At 42.2% G+C, this 20,758-nt stretch overlaps 1 protein-coding gene across 2 annotated transcripts in view; it reads right to left on the bottom strand.

Annotated features, from left to right (window-relative positions):
* The window catches only part of efna3b (ephrin-A3b), a 119,532-nt gene extending 101,551 nt beyond the window's left edge, over nt 1-17,981 (bottom strand). Inside the window, exons 1-2 of one of the 2 annotated variants that reach the window (XM_051956330.1) lie at nt 17,468-17,981; nt 17,000-17,215 (exon numbers count right to left, since the gene is read on the bottom strand). In XM_051956330.1, coding sequence (XP_051812290.1) covers nt 17,000-17,109 — 110 coding nt within the window. In that variant the 5' untranslated portion in view covers nt 17,110-17,215; nt 17,468-17,981. Of the gene's footprint in view, nt 1-16,999; nt 17,216-17,360 lie in introns of both variants that reach the window. The other variant, XM_051956331.1, reaches the window with a different exon arrangement.
* Between the last annotated feature and the right edge of the window lie 2,777 nt (nt 17,982-20,758).

Below are 20,758 nucleotides of genomic sequence, written 5' to 3'. Positions count from 1 at the left end.
GGAACACCGACAAGCAAGATTCAGGTGGAGAAAAGCAGAATGGAAACATTTCGAAACCAAAAACAGGCTTTCTGCCACCACGCGAGGAAACACGACTAATTAGTTTGACTGTTTGAATCAGCGGCACAGTGCATCCCAGCTCTTCCTCTGCTGTCACACCGTGCAAGAAAGGATCCAAACGCGGTGAGAATTCCTGCATTTTTTCCCCAACACAAATGGCAGGAAAACTACCAATCTCCTTCCAGAGCTGGTGTCCCCCGCTGCAGGCTTCAAGGTGAGCGCTCAGTCGTGCAGGTTGTCCCAGGACGGTGTCTGCATGACGAATGCACAGGCCCAGGGAGGACGAGGGGAAGTTGAACAGCGCGGTGACACTGAGCGGGTTTTCTGAGGACAGTCGGAGCCGCATCCTAATGAAACACCCTCAGAAAAGCCCGGCAGCTTCGACGGTCGGACCCGTGAGGCGGATGAATCGGCCTCCTTTCCCCTGACAGGCAAATTACCCAACGACCGTCGTCCTTCGTTATCTGCGGATTCGACGGCAAAGTGCGGGGCGAAACGAGAATTTATCTTTCCCACCCATGTGTTAAATTTGAGCAAATCGTCCACAAATCGGCTGCAGGCGAAAACACACACGCTGGAGCACACACGGACCGGATGTTGTTGTTGATATTAACATTATTCAGCTCCAGCAGTGTAATCAGGTGCTAGTAACGAGGCCGTGATGTTTACAAGCTGTTTCAAAGCCTTTACGCTCAGACGTGCGCGCGAGGATTCACTATGATGTCGACTCTGGAGCGCTTGGGGCTTGGAGGAGGCGGCGGCGGCGGCGGGTGGTGGGACTAATAACGACTGTCAGCTCCCGCACACTCATCCACAGATGCTCATATGGTGCGTTTGTGACGTGGGTAATGATAGCAGCGTAGCGGCAAGTCTGAGGCCATATGCCGAGGCTGATCACATCAGAGCGGCCTAGCGTTAATCCTGGTGTCGTCCTGCGGGTCAAATTGAACCGTTTTAAAGTTTGAAAATGTGGAAAAATATATATATATTAACAGTGAAACTTCTAATGTCCACATTTTCCACTTTTTTGGCAAAATTCTGGACATTTTCCGGTGGGAAAAAAGAAATGTTAAAAAAAAATGTTTCTTCAGAACATTTAAAAAAAATTTTTTAAAAATAGATTGATTTTTTAAATTTTTTCTTAAAGAAAATAGAAGTTTTATTGATATATATGTAATCACTTTAGATATTTGTAGGATTTTTTGGGAAAATTATGACTCATTTCGTTTCATTTTTGAAAATTTTTGGTGGGACAAAAATGTTAAAAAATATTTCTTAATTCGCTGGATTTTGGAAGATTTTTGGTGAATGTTCTTAAAGAAAATATATTATAAGTTTTACTGATCTATATGTAATCACTTTAAATATTTTTAGGATATTTTTGAAAGATTATAACTCATTTTTCGTTTCATTTTCGTCGTCTCGTTTCAAAGTTTGAAAATGTGGAAAAAAATATATTTCCACAGTAAAACTTCTGATGCTCGCATTTTCAAGATTTTTGGGAAATTTTTGAAAATTTTTTGGTGGGAAAAAAAATCTTAACATTTACAAAAAAAATTAACAAAATCCAGCAATTTTTTTTGTGACTTCTAAAATAAAATATTAGAATTTTTACTAATAAACAGCCCCTGTCAAAAGTTTTGAGACACTTTCTCATTTAAATAAATTAGAAACCGTGTCAAAACTTTTGATAGGGGGTGTATGTTTCATCACTGTAGATATTTTTAGGATTTTTTTTGAAGATTTTAACAATTTCTTTGAAAATATTTACAAGAATTTTCTCGCCAAATTTGGGGAAACTTTTTTTTTTTAATTTAAGGGAAACTTTTAAGGAATTATTGAGGGTTTCGCAAATTGTCAGAAATTTGGGGAATTTTTTTGCTGAATTTTCGAAAAAACAATATTTTTTGGTGCCTGTAAACGAAGACGACAGGAGGGAAAATAAACTCCACCGACATAACAATTTGGAGCTCCCCATGTTGCTACGATACAGTTTTGAACATGAAAACGTGGACAGATTGTTTGCAAAAACACGGCTGTCTGACTATCACAGCCTCGATTATCAGTTCATCAGGATACAAACAACATCATGTCTGAGCTGTGAGGAGGTTTGGCAGCCAGAAGGAGCAAAAAAAAAAAAAACAACCCCAAAGCGAACTGCAGAGGACCCAGAATTATGCTTATTCCATCCACAGAGAGAGCGCGGCGGAGAGGCACACAGTCTTTAATTGAGGTTTTATCCATTTAAGCTGTCACTAAGAGGCCAACTCTGAAACCTTTTAACCACTCTCCGCTCGGTAATGACACAAATCAGAGAGGAAATGTGTTTGTGCCGAGCGTTCGGCACAAATGCGTGTGCGCGCCGGTGAAGCGGGAGGGTAATTATGCAGAAATTGGGGAAATGGCTAAGTGAATTATGACCTTGTTTCAGCAGAAGGCTTTAATCAGTCCCAGCCAGGACGGAGAGGGAGGCGGCAGCGACAAGCCTCCCCGCTCCTCATGGCAACACCGACGTGCCGCTGGAAACCAGTCAGCCAACCAGCAGCTGTCACATCTGAGAACTAGCAGCAGGAAAATTCATGTGTGATGATTCTGTTTGGGCGGTTCGGTGCCTGTGTCACAGCACGTATGAAGTATTTTCATCACCTACATCATGTCGCCTGTAAAATGCCATAAAAATAGTGATAAACACCGAGTCGAAAAACTAAAAATCTACCACATTTTCTTTAAATGTGACCCAAAAAAGATCAGTCGTCTCATTAGCAACCCAGTAATTAACAGATTCTTGCTTCTTAATGTTTGATTTTATTCATATTATAGAAACAGTGACCCTAAAGTAACATCATCGCATTACTGGTTGCTCAAAGCTACAAAATATTCACTTCACAATCATGCAAAACATTTTTAAAAAACCCACATCTGAGAGGATTTAAGCCTAATAAATGACCGTAATCATCAAACTTGCTGTCGATCAGTATTCTGCCCTGTTTTTCTTGAGCTCTGCAGATTATAAAAGGTTTAAAATTTCCAATAAAACAGTAACAGCCTCGTTTTTTCTGAAGTAAAATACATAAATCAGACTCCTTGGTTTCAGAATAAGGGTTAAGATTTGCGAACAAATGCTTAATCTTGTTGGAATCTGCGGACATATTTGTCTCGTTGCTACGTAAAGTAGAACCAAAGCGGCATTTCATTGCATAAATGCAGATTAATAACAGTTAAACTCGCATGGAGAGGGAACATTTTTACACAAAACTGAACAATAGTCGAAAAAAATGACATATTACGACAATATTTTGTTTTTCTGCGATATATGAAATGCATGCAATAAGAAAAATACAAAAAAAAAAAACCACGTAGCTGAATTAATGAGAGACTTTTCCTTGTAAATGGGTGATGGAAAATGACCTTTCTTGTTAAGTTTGGTTTCATTTATCTGACTTCACTTTGCACATTCGATCTTCAGACTTCTTTTCAGTACAAAGCAAAAGTTAATCTGCAGAATAACTGTGAAATGCTGAATATTCTGATCTTTTGTACAATTTCACACAAAGTAAACATCATGCACACCACCGACTGACTCATATCCACTTATCCCTCGTCAAACTTGCCAAAACTTTTGGATTCTGATCAAATTCTTCTCTGGAAAAAGAAAAAAAGAACCCAACAACATTCTGGTTCAACTCAACAAACCAAAGTCCTTCTATATTAGTGTTGATCCACATCTAAAATCCATCAAGTAAAGCCATGTGCATTAGAGTTACTCTAAATTATGACATCATCATCAGTTGAGCTGTGACTGTATCTTAGACCCTCCAGAAAAACGCAGGCTAAAATCCTTGATTATGCAAATAAATATGCAGGTTTTTATCCCATTTTATGCGGGGAAATTGAGGAAAGTTGCAAAGTGTGTGAATAGTTGTGAAATATGCAAAAAGATGCGAAATATGTAAGAACTGGGGAAAAAAGGTGATTCTTCTCCTACATCCTGTTACTAGGCTACCACTAAGTTGTTGTTTGAGTCTTTCGTGTTCAGCAAACCTTTTGCTGTGCTTCGTCATGGAGAAGTGCTGCAACACGGTCGATATTCTTCGGTGCTCCAGAACGATGCTGCAAAAAAGTTTCCCCCCACTTTCGTGCAGTAAATCTGGGTACTGTTTTGCCTGGTCTCTGGCTGAAATATTCGTAGGTAAATGTGATCTTTGAGCATTCTCCGTTCTTGTTTTTCGTCTCTGAGCGCCGCGCTCCGCATCAGCTCGTGCTTCTAGTGTGTGTGTGAATGCGTGAACTGATGACGTCAGGCCGGGCGTCACATAAAAACTCACAACTCCATTTATATCGGTTATAGTTTCTCATTTTATGCGGGAATTGTGAAATCAAGCGGGACCCGCATATTTCTCTTTTTTTTTCGTGGAAATGTGAGATTCTTACGGGAATTATGCGGGGATTATGCGGCCTTTTGGGAAATAATTGACCCCCGCATAATCAGCGGCATTTTGGTGATTAATGCGGGAATTCATGCGATCGCATAATCCCGTTTTTCTGGAGCGTCTATTATCTAAAGTCCAGATATCACTCATCGATCTCCTTACTATTTAATTTACTAATAATCGGCATCAATATCGGGACCAAAAAAAAACATCAGCTGATCTCTAATTAAAACACCAGAGAGTCACTTGGAGACAAAAAGACCGATGATTTCTTCTAAATCACGTCATATTGGACATTTTCTAAAGAACACAGAGGCACTGCTGCAGCTTATCGTCACTTCTGATAATCTCCTGATTATTTTATCGATTAATTGAGTCTATAAGCGTCATTAAACGGTTAAATAAGTGTTTCCTGAAGCCCAAGATGACAAATATTTAGTTTTGTTCAAAGATATTCAGTTTACTGTCACAGAAGAGGAAAGAAACCAGAAAGAACTCTCAGTTAAGAAGCTGTAAGCAAAGAGTTATAGTTGACAACTAACTAACTGATTAATCAACTTAACAGATTCCCCCTCACATCTGCAAATTTCATGTCTGCAAAACTCTGTAGTTACCTCCTTAAAATTCTGTCAGGAAACCATCTCTAGTAAATTCATTGTTTGGTCTATACAACATCAGAAAACAGCAGAAAATGTGAGAGTTTTTGATGATAAAGCAAAGATATTCAGTTTACTGTCACAGAAGAGGAAAGAAACCAGAACATATTCACATTTAAGAAGCTGAAATCAGAGAATTTGAACTTTTTCTGCTGAGAAACTCCGTAAGCCGATGATCTAAATAGTTGCTGACTTAGATACGTTTCAGTTTAATTTAACGCAACAGTCCAGACTCACTGAATCTATAAGAAAGGAGAAGATGCTGTTTTTTTCCTCCTTTAAACTTGACTTAATTTAGCTTCAATTTTATTATAGCTTGCATGAAGTTCCACATTTTGCTGCTTGTAACGGTTAACTGAGGGCGGAACAACTTTAGACCTGCATATGCTGATTATTTTAGGGATTAATCGATTAATCGTTTGGTCTAAAATGCCAGAAAACTGTGAAAAATATCGAAAAAAATCTCTTTTTTGTCCAAAGATATTCAGTTACTGTACAGAGGAGGAAAGAAATCAGAAAATAATTACATTATAGAAGCTTAAATCAGAGAATTTAGACATTTTTCAGTTGAAAAACTACTTAAATCGATCACCACATTTCAGTGGTTGACAACTAATCGATTAATCGTTTTAAGATTTTCCAGTTCATTTACAGCACATCTGTCGCTACAGATTTCGAGTTTGCAAGAACTTTCTAATTACTTGTCTTCTGTAGACATAACAACCAAACTAATCAATTAGTCTGTTGACTATTTTCTCGATTAATTGCGAGAAAATAGTTTATGCTCTATAAAATGTTAATTTCTGTTTCTAAATGTCTTGTTTCATCCACAACCCAAAGATGTTCAGAGGAGCAAAAAAAACATAAAATATTCACATTTAAGAAGCTGCAATCTTAACAGAACTTTACTCAAACTGATCAATCGAATACTAACGATTAATCCAACAGTTGACAATTAATCACTTAATTAACCAATCGTTTTAGCTGCTTAATGTTTAGGATTTTCCACGTCTGCCGAACTTTCTGCTCAGAAACATTCTGCAGACGAAGCAGCCAAACAAATCGACTATCGTCTCTTCGCCGATCATTGCAGCTCTGCACAGAGGTGAGAGAGGAGCCAGACGACACAGGAGAGGAAGGAGAAAGTAAAGAGCCTTCGCTACGATTTATTTTCCTTGTATTAGGAGTCTTGCAGAGCCGTGTGATTCAGAAACATTAGGTGCGGATAAACGGCGCTGCTGTCTATCGACTCACATCTGACTCCGGCTCTTTTTTAGATCCCATCTTTGGCTGCAGCCTGAAAGCATTTCCTCTGCTACCTGAACCCCGGCCACGGAGGCCCGAACACGCAGGAAAACAACCGCGCCTCCAGCTCGGCCCATTTTCCACACCTGTGCACACCTGGACGGGACCAGGTGTCGCCGTGTGGCTGCCGGTTTGGCGAAGCTTCCATTAATTGGGCGACGCGGGGCCCACCTTGTCGGAAAACCTGAGAGGAGCTTTTAATCACGCTCGGAGTGTCCAGACAGCACTTCTCAGAGAGGATACAGCGACCCGAACACCGGGAACAGCGAGAGAAGCAATCAGTCACTCTCTCAGTCACACCTTTGGGTAATTTAGACTGTCCACTGCAACCGCTGGCATGTGGCTGGAAGCAGGTGGGAAAAGAAACGCCGAGAAGGAAACTCAGACGCAACCTGGAGTCTGATTAATCAGGCGTCTCTGATCCGGACATCAGTCCTAAGTGGCCCGAAAGTCTCACAGTGATGCATACTTGTTCACCTTTCCAGACACAGATGACAAAAAAAACACATTTTCTCAGCAATTGCAGCCGAGGAGAGTTATCCTGTTTTCTGCAGAGCCTCTCGAAGCCGTTAGAAGATCCCAGCAGGTGGCAAATGCAACGGGAAACATGCATCCACATCAGTGCTGCGGCGATTTAAGTATTAAACTAATATGTCAACTGTTTCGATAAGTGACTAATCAAGCCCTTTTTTTGAGGAAACACAGTCAAAATTCTCACATTTTGGCTTCATAATCCTCCAAAACCCACCAGCAGCTTATGTTGTTTTTTTGGTTTGCAACATTTTATTGATCTACAAGAAGCTGTAGGAGCAAGAAGAATTGTTGGATTCTCAACTTTCCAACAGTCTTTGAATCAATAATTTGCGATTCTTGGTTTCTTTGGGGAAAAACAACCAGATCCAAGCCGTAAGTCGTGCTGTTTTATCAAAAGCACTTCATTCTGTGTCTTTTAAAAAGATTTCCACCGTTTGCGTAAACCGGATGGTGCCAAAAGCATTTTGTCTTCGAGAAATTGCAAAAATGACTCCATTCATCACAGCCAGAAAGTTTAGAAGCAGGAGTTGTCCAATTTTTTCATTTTTTTTTCCCCAAAAAAACTGAACCTAAGCATAGAAATCCTGATCTTTAATGAAAATCACTTTATTCTAAATGTCTTATTTAAAAATCTGCTAAAAATAAACCATATGCATTAACCATATTCTGTAAAAAACTAAAAAATTCTGTATTTATCGGCACAACTGTTCAGTCATTAATGAGTCAGCTGAGATCAACAGTAACTTAGCAAAATTTCAAGGACTTTTTGGAGCTGTAACTGGTTGAACTGCAGGCAATGTTTACACAGAAAGGATAGAGGAAAAGCATGCAAACAAGTTAAATATCTACAGTATGTAGAGCCACTTTTTTTTCGAGAATTGGAACACTTGTGTACACTTGGATGAACACTATGTAGAGATCCCAAGTTTTCCAATTTTTTTGCAAGAATAAATAATCAAAGAAATTAAACTTTTGTCTCATCTTTTTGTGATCTTTTGAATTCTGTGTCATTCTGCTCAGAAGACATGTTTGAGTTAGGGCTGGACCCGAATATCCGAATATTCGTTCGCTACGGCGGCATCCGGATATTAATTTTGGTATCCGAAAATTCGCCCCCTCCCCCGTCGGACGTTACTGGGCGGAAAAAAATATGCGGCGTTACTGTCTTCCCTCCGCCTTCGGCCCACATCGGCTCATCTCATCGTGTGATCACATAAACACACATGTCTATGTGATCACCCCCTCCTCCCCCAAACGAAAACATGTGGAGCTCGTCTCTTCCCTGCGCCTTTGGCCCACTTCAGCTCCTCCATTCGTGTTTCTTTCCACCACCCGAATGGCCGGGTTGCTGCCGACTCTGACGTCACGCTTCATTTCATTGCATAAACACAAGACAAGATGCTGAAGACCTCCGCTGTTTGGGAATTCTTCAGTTTAACTGAAGACAAAACGAAGGCAAAATTTGGACCCGGGAGACCAGACGAACGGATCCGAATATTCGTCGGACGTTACGAATATTCGGATATTCTTCTTTAATAGGGCCCGAATATTCGGAGGCCAGAAACCACTATTCGGGCCAGCCCTAGTTTGAGTTCTCTCTTCTGCTAGTCATGATTGTGTTGTTTCCATGGAGGTGCAGGACTTTATAAGGAGTCAACAGTGAGGAAAACTGCAGCAAAAAGTGCCCTTAAACCGGAGAATGAAAATGCATTCAAAGACACCGACAGGATTCAATAATTCAAATCTTAGTGACCGATTTTGTTCGGCATCCAAACGTGCTCCTCTAAAAGCAAAGCAGCACAAGTTTACGCAGCCACACCGACTGAACTTCATTGTTTCTGGCATTAGACATGATGAAAAAGCAGATTAAGTGCAAATGATGTGGGTTTTTTTCTGGGATTTGTCCGGTATGATGAAGCGCAAGAATCGATGGTCCAGGAGACAATTTCCAGGTAAATCCACAAGACAGGAACAACACATATTGCTTGTGCATGCATTATCCTTGATGTTTTGTCCAAATGACACACAATAATGCGTCCAGACTGTCAGGAGTTCTCATAGAGAGAAAAGCAGTCAACTCCTGTGCATTTCTCACCAACCAAACGCATGCATTGTCGTCTTTAATACTTCGACATCTACTGCATTCATGTGCAGCTCTCTCAGCTTGTGAAGTCGCTGCAGCCCACCACGCTACACCTCCACCTCCCCTGAGGTCGACAACCAAAAATAAACCCTCAACCAGTCGGAAGCACCGGCAGTGATGCTATTTTCTGCATTTCATTTCACTTTCCCCTGCATCAGCTTACTGTAAAAAGACAGCCGAGTTAATGACTCTGTCCTAAAACGGAGGCGTCTCTATTTGTCGACATTTCAGGGGCATTTTTCCAACAGGGAGCCTGAAAGGTTTGATGAATTCGGCCTCAGAAGCATGTGAGAGCCAGCAGCATGGCATCAGCCGTCACTGAAATCAATAGCAATCCTCGGCTCAGGCATTTATACCTATAAGACCCTCACACGGTGTCAGGCTTGATCAAAATTGCTCGACTCCACAGTGACTCCAGTATAAGTTCGGTCTTAGCGGTGTTACATCTGTAAAATCCCCCCCCCAAAATAACCACAGACCATTACAGCCGCCGAGCGTCAACATCAATGCTCCATTTTCACAGCGACGCTTCCGATTAGTCGATCATGTAAGCGAGGCGGCGTTTGAGGAAATGAAAGAGCCAATCGAGATGCAAGAAAGAAAGAAAAAAAAACGAGGGTGGGCTCGATACTTTCTCTCAAGATCAATGCGCGTTTTCGAGACGTGGCCGGGAAAGCGTCTAAGAGGGAAAGAAAAAGTGCGGGTGAGGTGAGGTGAAGGAAAAAGACACCTCAAAGCAACGTATTTTCGAGCAAATTTAGTCCTGCTTAATTTGACAGAGAAGGAGTCTCTCAAGACTCACATTAAAAAGCGCACGGCTCCCAAAATACCAGCTCCCCGAGAGTGCTTCCCCACCGGGCGACGGGAGGATGAAGGGAAGAGGTGGGAGCCTGAAATCTAGCTCATCCCCGAAGATAGAGAAAGAAGGAGAAAATAATCCATCTCCTCCTCCTTCCTGCACCTACCAGACAATACCTGTCCAATCGGAGAAAAAAATTATTTACTCCCACAGACGAGGCGGGAAAGAAAGAGGAGAGCTGGATCTTATTATGCAAACGGCACTCATCCATCACACAGGTGTTCCCTATTGCTTTTAATTAATGACGCCACACACACACACACAGTTTCACAGCCGCCAACCAGAATCCATTCACCCGTACACCATGTGGCCTTATTATTCGTTACTAATGAACAGTCTGATCAGTGCGTCTCAATAAGGGCTGATTATCACCGAGTCTGAGTTGCTGCATCACACTGCTGCATGTTGGAAAGGAATGACAGTGCAATATGTAGTTTTTCTGCGATATATATATTGAAAAAAATGCGATAACCTTCTCCACACTGCAGTTAAAGAACATGAAGCTGAAATATTTCAATGCAACCGCTTACTTTTTTGCGAAAATTACACATTTTATTAGAAACGGAAACATAAAAATGGACGGTTTCGTTGGGAAAAATAACCTGATCTAAGCCAAAATCAGTCTGATCGCGGATCTGATTAGCACTGAGCATGTGTTGCTGCATCACACTGCTGCATGCTGGGAAAAAAGATGCAATATGTAGTTTTTCTGCAATATATATACTGCAAAAAAATACAAGAACTTTCTCCACACTGCAGCCAGAGAACCTGAAGCTGTAATATGTCCTTGCAAACGCTTTCTTTTTGCAGAGATTACACATTTTAATGGTTCATTGGGAAAAATAAGCAGACCTAAGCCAACGACAGTCTGATCAGTGCGTCTCAATAAGTGCTGATTATCACTGAGCCTGTGCTGCTGCATCACACTGCTGCATGCTGGGGGAAAATGACAGCGAGATATGTAGTTTTTCAGTGATATATACTTAAAAAAAAACACAAGAACTTTCCCCACACTGCAGCCACAGAACCTGAAGCTGAAATATTTACATGCAATCGCTTTCTTTTTGCAATCAAACCGCCCATTTCAGCGTTTCTCTCCTGTTCCACGTTCATTTTGCTGTGCACACTTGAAGCCTGCATGTCAACAAACTCTGTCTTTTAAATAAAGTTCTAAAACAAACACTGAGTGTATCCAACGATCCTTAATCCTGTGCACCCCAAAAACCCATCGGCACATTTGAAAAGCAAGCCATCTTCAAAAAAAATATCTTGGAAATGACACAATTTATCAGAGCTGGAACTGAAAAAACAGATGGTTTTGGTGGGAGAAATTACCAGATCTAAGTCAAAAAATTGTGCGATTTATCAAAATCACATTTGCTTTTAAACCTTTTTTGAAAAAATACAAACATCACACATTTTATCAGAGCCAGAAACTAAAACACAGACAGAATTGGCAGATTTTCCAACAGTCCTCAAACTAATTTCTTCGGAAAACTTAACCAAATCCAAGCTTAAAATTGTGTCGCTTTATTCTATGCATCTTATTTTTTAAAATCACCAAAAACAAGACGACATGGTCATCAATATCCCCCACCACGTGATGTCTATGAGTCTACATCCAAAATAGTGATCAAGGGCCATAACTCTGTTAAATATTATCGCACAGGTCTCATTTTCGAACTTGATCAAGGTGTCCATGGTGTGAAGCTACGCACTAAATTTCGTAATCCTAGCTGTAATAGTTTCCGAGAAAAGCTGTCCCCTTCATCTCGGACGCACGGACAGACGGAAGCCCAGACGGACGGACGGAGGACAAACCTATATCAACCTTTCCACTTCGTGGTGGCGGGGGATAATAGACCCTTTGCATAAACCACATTCTGCAAAAAAGCAAAAAAAAATCTACACTTTTTCAGCACAACTTTGAAGACATTAGTAACTCGGTTGCAACAAACTGCCTCAGGACAAAAATTCAGAGACTTTTAAGTTGAACTGCAGGCTGTGTTTCCACAGAGCAGAGAGGTACATTAGAAACAGAAGAAGCAAAATGCCTGCAGTATGTTAAGCCACACTATGTTCTGTGGTGACTTGATAAAATGCTTGACTTCCTGATTCTGAATCTTTTCAATTTTTGTCATAAATAATCAGACAAATTTGCATTTTTGTGATTTATGGCATCCTAACTGTGTCATTCTGCTCAGAAGACATTTCTTTCTTAGTTCTTCTTCCAGTCGTGGTTGTTCTGTTTCCATGGAGGTGCAGGACATTAGACTGCAGCGAAAAATGATCCCACAGTGAGGAAAAATGTCTTCAAGTTCAGAGCGTCAGAGAGTAAATGATGCTCTATCACAGGCCCGCGGGCCGTCATCGCCCGTCCAGATGGTCCAACCGGCCCTCAAAGTGCAAAAATTACAGGGAAGACGTTGACTGCAGATTGTAAAACGATAAATTTAAAATTATTTCTAGACCACAACAAGTTTAGATCACAAAGTAAAATACTAGTTTGCTCATTATTTTGTCATTTCGTATCTCGTGTTTGTAATATTTTGTCGTGTTTTGTTGTTTTTTTGTCTGGATCTCGTCATTTGTCTCATGCTTTTGTCATTCTGTGTGTCCTATTTGTCTCACATGTGTTATTTGTCTTATTTTTGTCATTTTGTGTTTTGCTTTTTTCGTACTTTTGTGCAGCATTTTTGTCATTTTGTGGGTTTTTTCTGTCTTGCTTGCGTTGTCTGTCTACTTTTGGTCATTTTGTTTCTCGCTTTTGCCGCTTTGTAACTTTTTTGTCTAATTTTTTGTCTCCGTTTTGTGTGGTTTGCCGCATTTGTTGCCGTTTTGTGCCTCATTTTTGCAATTTTGTCTTGTTTTTGTTGTTTTGTTGTCTGACTTTTGCCGTTTTTGTCGCTTTGTGTTTTTTTCTCCATTATTTAAAGAGTTATGTTGTGATTTTCCTGGTCTGGCCCTCCTGAGATCACATTGGGCTGAATGTGGCCCCTGAACTAAAGTGACTGACACTCCTGCTCCATCTGACAGACTCGTCACGGAAAATGAGAACAGTGCGAGCTTTCATTTTTGTCTCGAGCAGCAGAAGAGCCTTCCTTTGCTAAAAGTCGTGCAGCCCTGGTGGCGGCTGCTGACATGCGATGGATGTCTTCCTCACACTCGGCCTTGCCGTGATTCTCAGAGAGTAATAGTCTTCTGAGTGCAGATATTCATAAATGTAAATATGTTGTCCTAAGTGGGGCTGGGAGACAGATAGCTTTGTGCTGCTGTCAGAGCAGTTGTTGATTGGCTCGTTTAATCCTCTCGTCTGTTTCTTCCACGTGAACCGGGCCGGTGCAGGAACTCCGAGCGGATCATCGCCGTCGTTACGATGACCCTCCCCCCCCCCCTCCACACCATTAGAATTCAACACCAAATCCAACAGCAGCCCTCCCCCTCCTCTCATATTCCTACATTATTTCTCTCCTGCCTTCCGTGACGTGTCTCGGTGCACTCTGACGAGCCGGATGAATGTAAAACAAGTTCCACCTCAGCATCGATTACCGCACACGTGCACTTATGTGATGAGCGAAAATCTGCTTGCAACAGCCGCTTTTTTTTGTTCCTCCTCGTCCCGGCGACACGGGGGTGACGGTGTCGCATCACGCAAACGGTGTCAAGTGTTTGTTTATCCGCCGCCTAATCGCTCGCAAAACATACAGCCGATAAATTAAGAGATATCACCAGTTATCTATTATGCAAATGGGCTAACTGCTGCGTTATTAAATTACACACACGTGCACACACTCGCAGCGGTGGTTAATTGCCAGGTGGCGGAAGATAATGTGCGATTTAACGGACTGATGGATCTGTTTTTGTTTCGGTCACCCATGGACGAGCAGGGACATCTGTAACAGGCACCAAAACACACACCACGACGTGCACGCTCACGCCCTGGGACAGCAGTGACAAGTGACTGATGTGCCAACCGAGGCAACGACGCATCTTCCCAAAGAAGTTGAAAAAGCTGCATGTGTTTGTGAATATTAGCGGACATGCTAGCTTGGCGCACAAACCCCGAGTGCGTATGTGTGTGGAGCGGTGAATCCTCGCTAGTAAATAAGTTGAGTTGCCTCGTGCAACAACTGCAAGACCCTGCAACCAGAGAACCTGAAATGTTTCCATGCAACCGCTTTCTTTTTGCAGCCAAACCATCCTTTTTAGCGCTTCTCTCCTGTTCTTTGCTCATTTTGATGTGCACACATGTATGGACAAACATGTCGTCATGAATGAAGTTCTACAACAAAAACTGAGTGTATCCAGGAATCCTTAATCCTCTGCACCCCAAAACCCAACCAGTACATTTAAAAGGGGAGTTATCTTTAAAACCAATTGCAAAAATTACACATTTTATCAGAGATGGAACCGGTAAAAACGGATGGTTTCGTTGGGGAAAAACAACCAGATCTAAGCCAAAAACAGTCTGATCACCTTGTCTCAATAATGGCTGATTTTCACTGAGCATGTGCTGCTGCATCACTGCTGCATGTTGGGAAAAATGACACAGCGATGCGTAGTTTTTCTCGATATATACTGAAACAAATACAAGAACTTTCACCACACTGCAGAGAGAGAGCCTGAAGCCAAAATATTTCCATGCAACCGCTTTCTTTTTGCAAACATTATATACATTTTCTGTGATATATACTGAAAAAAAATACAGGAATTTTCACCACATTAATACAAAAACTCCATTTGCAAAGAATGAGTCAGCCTACAATGACTGAGATGATTTTGTAGGGCAGCCAACCTGCATACTGACTGGATTTATATCTGGTTTTGTTTCGGTCACCCATCGACGAGCAGGGACGCCACGAAAAACACACACCACGACGTGCACGCTCACGCCCTGGGAGAGCAGTGACAAGTGACTGATGTGCCAACCGAGGAAACGACGCATCTTGCAGAAGAAGTTGAAAAACCTGCACGGATTTGTGAATATTAGCGAACATGCTAGCTTGGCGCACGAACCCCAAGCACACGAGTGTGTGTGTTTGTGGAGTAGTTAATCCTCGCTAACAGTCTCCAGCCTGTCTCTCGTGGTTGATGAGTGGCTCGGGGGGTCAGGAGCTGGTTGACGAACTGCAGGGTCCCGGGGCTTTACAATGTGTTTACCACTCAAACTGACAGCCGTACTACAGCTTATTATTGGCCTGCTAAACCTCCACGCTGCACTGCAAGTTGGGGAGAAACTCCAGGGAGTGCCGAGCGAGCGCCGACGGCTACGCGGCGCTGGATGCTGGGAGTGAGATCTGCGGCGGTGAAAGGGTAGATTAGACAGGTAATTCTGCCTCATCCTTTGTCTCCTAATTCGCTAAAAGTAGGCTGAATTGAAAAAGTTCTCATGCACTGTCACCGTGTGCAGCCAGGAAGAGGAAGAAAGAGAGAGAGAGAGATGGGAAGATCAGGGATGAGGCAGGTCCACTGAGATGCAGTGTGTTCTTTAATTAACCACAGTCTTTTATAAAAGACACACACACTGCAGGGGCTGAGAATATTCTGCCACTGGGATGAAAGCAGTATTGGCAGCGAACGTGCAGAGACAGAAGAGAGACTGCTGGGCTCTGCGGTTACTCGGGTTAAAGGTTACGCTGCTTCCACAACTGCTCTGCGGAGAAAAAACAACTCTGGAGGAAAAAAAAAAATCATAAATCAGCTGACGGATTCCGAAAGTGCACATTTTTCACCAAGGTTAACGCCGAGCCGACTGACTGGTCCGGAGGGTTCACGTCTTCATGCCTCGAAGCTGCACTTTACCAAAATCTACTTCTGCCTCGTAAACCAAAGGTGGAATTTCATTAGCATTCATTAGAAGAATTCTACAGAGCCGGAGTCTAGAAATTGAGCAGTCTCGCATTAGCTCCTCTGAAGAAGAATTTCAGGGAAAACTAATATTGTTTCCGCTTCTGTTTTTCCGCTTTATGTGCAGTAATTCCATCGCGAGGGCGTAAATTCGCTTTGCCCCTCGTAGTTTTTATTTCCTGCTGTAAACTCAAATCGCCGGCCTTAGAGTTATCGTCGCCTCGTTCGTGCTCAGATTTTCGTATTGTTTATGCCTTTAATAAGCACCAGTCATGAGAAGGAACTGGCTGTTTATCGTCCCGGGAGCTCAGTAAATTCAGCCGAAGTGGTGAAAACACAGCAGGTACCTGAAACATCCCTCACACAGCATGGAGAAGGTGGGAGATGCACATTGACCGCTGACACATTTTGTGACCTTATCGAGAAAACATACATTAATAACTGGAAATGTGGATCTCTGACACACAGATTAGAACATATGGAACTACGAGCCGCTGCAACACGTGAAGATTTTCACTGTGCATCGAGCCCAGAGAAAGATAAGCCTCGGAGTGTGTGTGTTTCTGCACACTGACGCTACATTCTGAAGGAATCCAGCAGCAGAATCCATGGACTCAAGAGGACAGTATTAAAAAGGCAGCTTTCAAGAAGAAGGAGAGAGCAGAAGGGAGAGAAAAAGCTTTTTTTTTTCCACCCGCACTTGAATCGAGATAGGGGCGAGAGGAGCGAAGGATTAGGAGGATAACAAAAAGGCCAACGGACTGAGTGTAAACAAGAAAAAGGGGGTTAGGGAGGGATAGGAGGAGGAGAGCAAGTTGGAGAGGGAGCGAGGAGGAGAGATTGAATAGTGACACTGCCACAACACAATGGGGTCAGGATGAAGAAGTGCTCCTAATTGAACCAGATAGAGGAGAAGACAGAGAGGAAAGACAGGAAAAGAAGAAGAGGAGGAGGAGGAGGAATCACATCTCCCTGCTCTGACAACACGCTCAGCTGAGGGTACAAGATGTCTTGTGTAACAGAAGGTGTTGGAAACACAGCTTTGTACCACACAGAGAGGGGCCTGCTCAGGTAGTTCTGAGTGGAAAAGATACAAATCTCATGCAAGCAGAGCTCAGAGCAGCGAGAAATCAGGAGGAAACACGAGCAGAAGTGTTGTTCTTACTGTATGTTGGAGCTGTTCCAGTAAACGGAGTGCCTGTTGGCGGACACCTGGAGCTGATTGGCCCAGGTGAGACTCGTTAGCACCCAGAGAGACAGCACTGCCAGAGCCATGCTCCCGGCTCCCGTCTCGGCCTCCGTCCCCTTCGGTCTCTCCGGGCCACTCTCTCGGTGCCTTCAGCCCTCCAAGCGGCGCGACTCCAACATCCCAGCAGAAAGCCTGACGAGAGAAAACAAAAGCTTCACGCATGCACACAAAAGCCCGCACAAAGAAACTGGATGTAGTTAATAAGTGTTGGAAAAGTCTATTGTGGCCCCCTCACACCTCCCCCCCCCCTCTCCACAGTAAACCAGACACTGCGAACCTCCTCCTTCCTCCCTCCCCAACAAATCCAGGGGCTTCAAACAAGGGGGGGGCTTTACGGTCCGTGCCTCCCCTCCTTTATGACCGCCTGCTCCTCTCCCTCCTCACCGGGAACCGCTGCCTCTGAGCCCGCCGGAGGAGTGCTGGAGGTCGGTGGTGTGGTGGCTCCAAGCGTCGTGCGTAAAAACAGTCCGGCGCGCAGAGGAAAGAGTTAAAACAACAGATATTAGCCCCCAAAAAAGCAACTCCTCGCCTCTTTTTTAAGCAAAAAAAAAAAAAACTGCTCTTGTTTCTTCTTTCTTTTCCTTTCCAATTAAAGGATCCCAGATGCAAAGCACGCCCAGTTTCTCCTGCGCTTTTTCCTTTTTTTTGGTTTTGGAATCGCTACAAACAATTCACAGCTTCGTGTCTCGTTCAGGACTCTGCTCCGACCACCACCATCGTGCGCTGGTTGAGCAGCCTGGCCAGCCGTCTCTCTCCTCTCCTCTCTCTCTGCTCGGCTCTGTCTTTCTCGCCTCCTTCTCCTCTCTCCGTTTGGTAGGCAGCGCTCGTTCACTTTCTAACTCCACCCCCTGCGAGCGACAAAAGCGCATTCCTCCAATATTGTGGCCGAGTTGCAGCAGCACATCAAGCATCACTGCGACTTCAAGTTTTTTTCCTTTTTTTTTTTTTGTCAAGTATTCGACCTCCACGGATGGTGTAAAAGTAGAAGCCTCTGAATCCCCCCTCTGCAGCCTGTTTTATCCACCACCAGCCCCCCCAACACATGCACACTTTTGCATTTTTATTGGAAACGTCCACAGATTCATGCACACACTATATTCTGTGTGAACAGCTTTCCTCTGCTTGCATCCACACACACTGTAAGCTACTCTGTTATCGTGTGCAGTCCTCATTAATATGCAGAAATATAAGATTTGCATATTGTTAGAGTATGCAAACTGTGCATTTTTGTCATCTGTGAGCCGTAAGATTGTAGTGATTTGTCTTGATTAGAGCAATTTGCTGTTGAGGCTGTGCAATAAAGCAGAAAATGTATCACTCAAAATGTTTTATTTCGGTGTAAATCGGTCATTTCTCATCATTTTTAGTGACCTATTTTCAATAAAAACCATCATAATTTGAATTTAGCCATTTTATGATGAACACAGTGATGAAAACACACACAAATAAGCACATTTACACACAAAAATGACAATAAATTAGGATGAAAGAATGATTTAAGCTTAGTACAAGAAGTGGAGGAGGCAAGGAGGACCTGGAGGTGTACTGAGGGGAACCAGGGTGAAGCTGCTGCACCACACTGAGGTTAAGGTTCAGAGTGGGTGGCTTGGATCACCAGATGAAGACCCTGAACGGACCTCCATGTTCATTCCCACGTCAAGTCTATCCATCCTGAGAGCGCCTAAATGTGGAAGTGGTAGAAAATACAAGGTCATGGGTGCTTTTGACCACAAAGAGCAACCACTGGTCCCAGGAAGCAGACTAGCATGCCTCAGGAGACCTGCATGGCAGCCATATTTAGAGCAATATAACAGGCTCCGTTATAAAGGGGAAATGACTGGATATTAATGATCCAGGGAATGAGCATACTTAGGGTTTGTTCCAACCAATTTTGTTGTTTTTTGCTTGCATGGCAGTTTGCATCTGATGCATTCAAGTAAAACCATCAAGCATTCTATCAAATTATTTGCTTATGGCATATATATACATATATATATATATTAATATATTATTTTAATATTATTAGCTGCATAACTACATTCATAAATGACATTCATTAAAGAAAATTGTATTTTCACAGATAAAGATAGGTATTTTCCAATTTTTTGACTAAAACTGTATAATTTTACCATACAAGAACCCAAATTGTTATTTTCAGGTAAAATTACACAATTTGACAGTCAACTAATATTTTAAAAAATAGAGAAATGTATCTGTAAAAATCCAGATGTTTCATGTGAATATAATTTAGCAATTAAATACTTTTTTCTTTATCCCTAGCTATGTACTTTTTTCTTTAAAATAACAGCAAATACCATAATTAAATGCGCCCAAGTGCTTATTATTCTTCATTTATTTGCCGTTATTGTAAAGAGAAAAAACACTCTAGTTAGGGCTAAAATATTTTTTTTCATGTCATTAGCAGCATAATTAAATTTGTAAATGATATCCACATGAAACATCTGCATTTTGACCTATGCAGATAGGCATTTTTTAAAATATGTTTCTGACTGTAAATACCAACATGATCTGTATTTTTCCGGTATTTGCTGTCATTTTCAAGAGTAAAATACATATTTAGGGCCAAGAAATTGCTATTTAAAAGTTATTAGCAGCCTAATTTGATTGAAAATGTGTCTAAATATACGATATACTGCATTTTGGTCAACCTAAGCTGTTTTAAAATGTACTAAATCAACCTGGTTTGATTTAAATTGTCCAGTAACTCTGTCACCTCCTCTGTTCAAGCTGTTCATCTAAAGCTATGCAGGAGAAAAAAGGCAGGCCAGACTCAGGGAGGAGAGAGAAATCGCAGATAGGAGAAGGATTGTTACAGTTTTCTTGCCGCCTGCTGGGAATGAGTTGGTTAAGGAGAAGTCAGAATGATTTATTGGGAGAAAAAAGGAGGGAAATGGGGAGAAGGAGAGCAAGAAAGAGGGAGAGATGAGACGCCATCGGGGAATCCCTCTGTCTTCTCCAGTCCTTCCACCTCTCTCATGAGCTGTCCATTTAATCCTCCTCTCTCCTCCTTCTTCTCCGGTTTCCACTGAAAACTTTCTCATGCACCGTGCAGTCCGATGCTAGCTGCTTTCTGCCGTTTCGCCTCAGTCTTCATGCTGGCTTCGTCTCTGGTGGTCTAAACTCTCTCTCAGCCTCTCTGCCAGATCAGGCATGCAATGTTTTAATGAGCACTCCTCCTTTAATTCTCCTTCCTCGCTTCTGTCCGATGTTTTTATCGCTACACTGAGTCATGGAGCATCACAGTCCTGCAGGTAAACAGAGCATATCTAGACTCGCATTCACTCCTTCTGCCCTCGAATTCAACAGAATAAAGCATAAGTTCAAGGAGGATTTTGGTCATTTCAGTAAGCAATCATTTTAAAAGCTGTCTAGTTTAATTATGGTTTCTGAAATGCTGAAAATTCTGTCCATGTGTGATGATAATTTAACTGCTTCTTTACAAACAGTAAAAGTAAAATATTCTATGACGGAGCTCTGAAAATGATCAATTTACCCACAGCTGAGATGAATGAAAGTCCACAGTGTGACCTGCTGTTAGATCCTGATCCATCCTGTCTCCATGTCAGGGATTATTTCTAACTATAGGTAATTAATAAAGTTTATTCTCTCTCTGTGATGCTGTAGGAACTCAGAGGAAACACTCCTAAACAACTG

Source organism: Acanthochromis polyacanthus, chromosome 12 (genome assembly GCF_021347895.1).
Source record: "Acanthochromis polyacanthus isolate Apoly-LR-REF ecotype Palm Island chromosome 12, KAUST_Apoly_ChrSc, whole genome shotgun sequence".
NCBI lineage: Eukaryota > Metazoa > Chordata > Actinopteri > Pomacentridae > Acanthochromis > Acanthochromis polyacanthus.
This window is presented reverse-complemented; position numbering and strand designations above follow the sequence as displayed.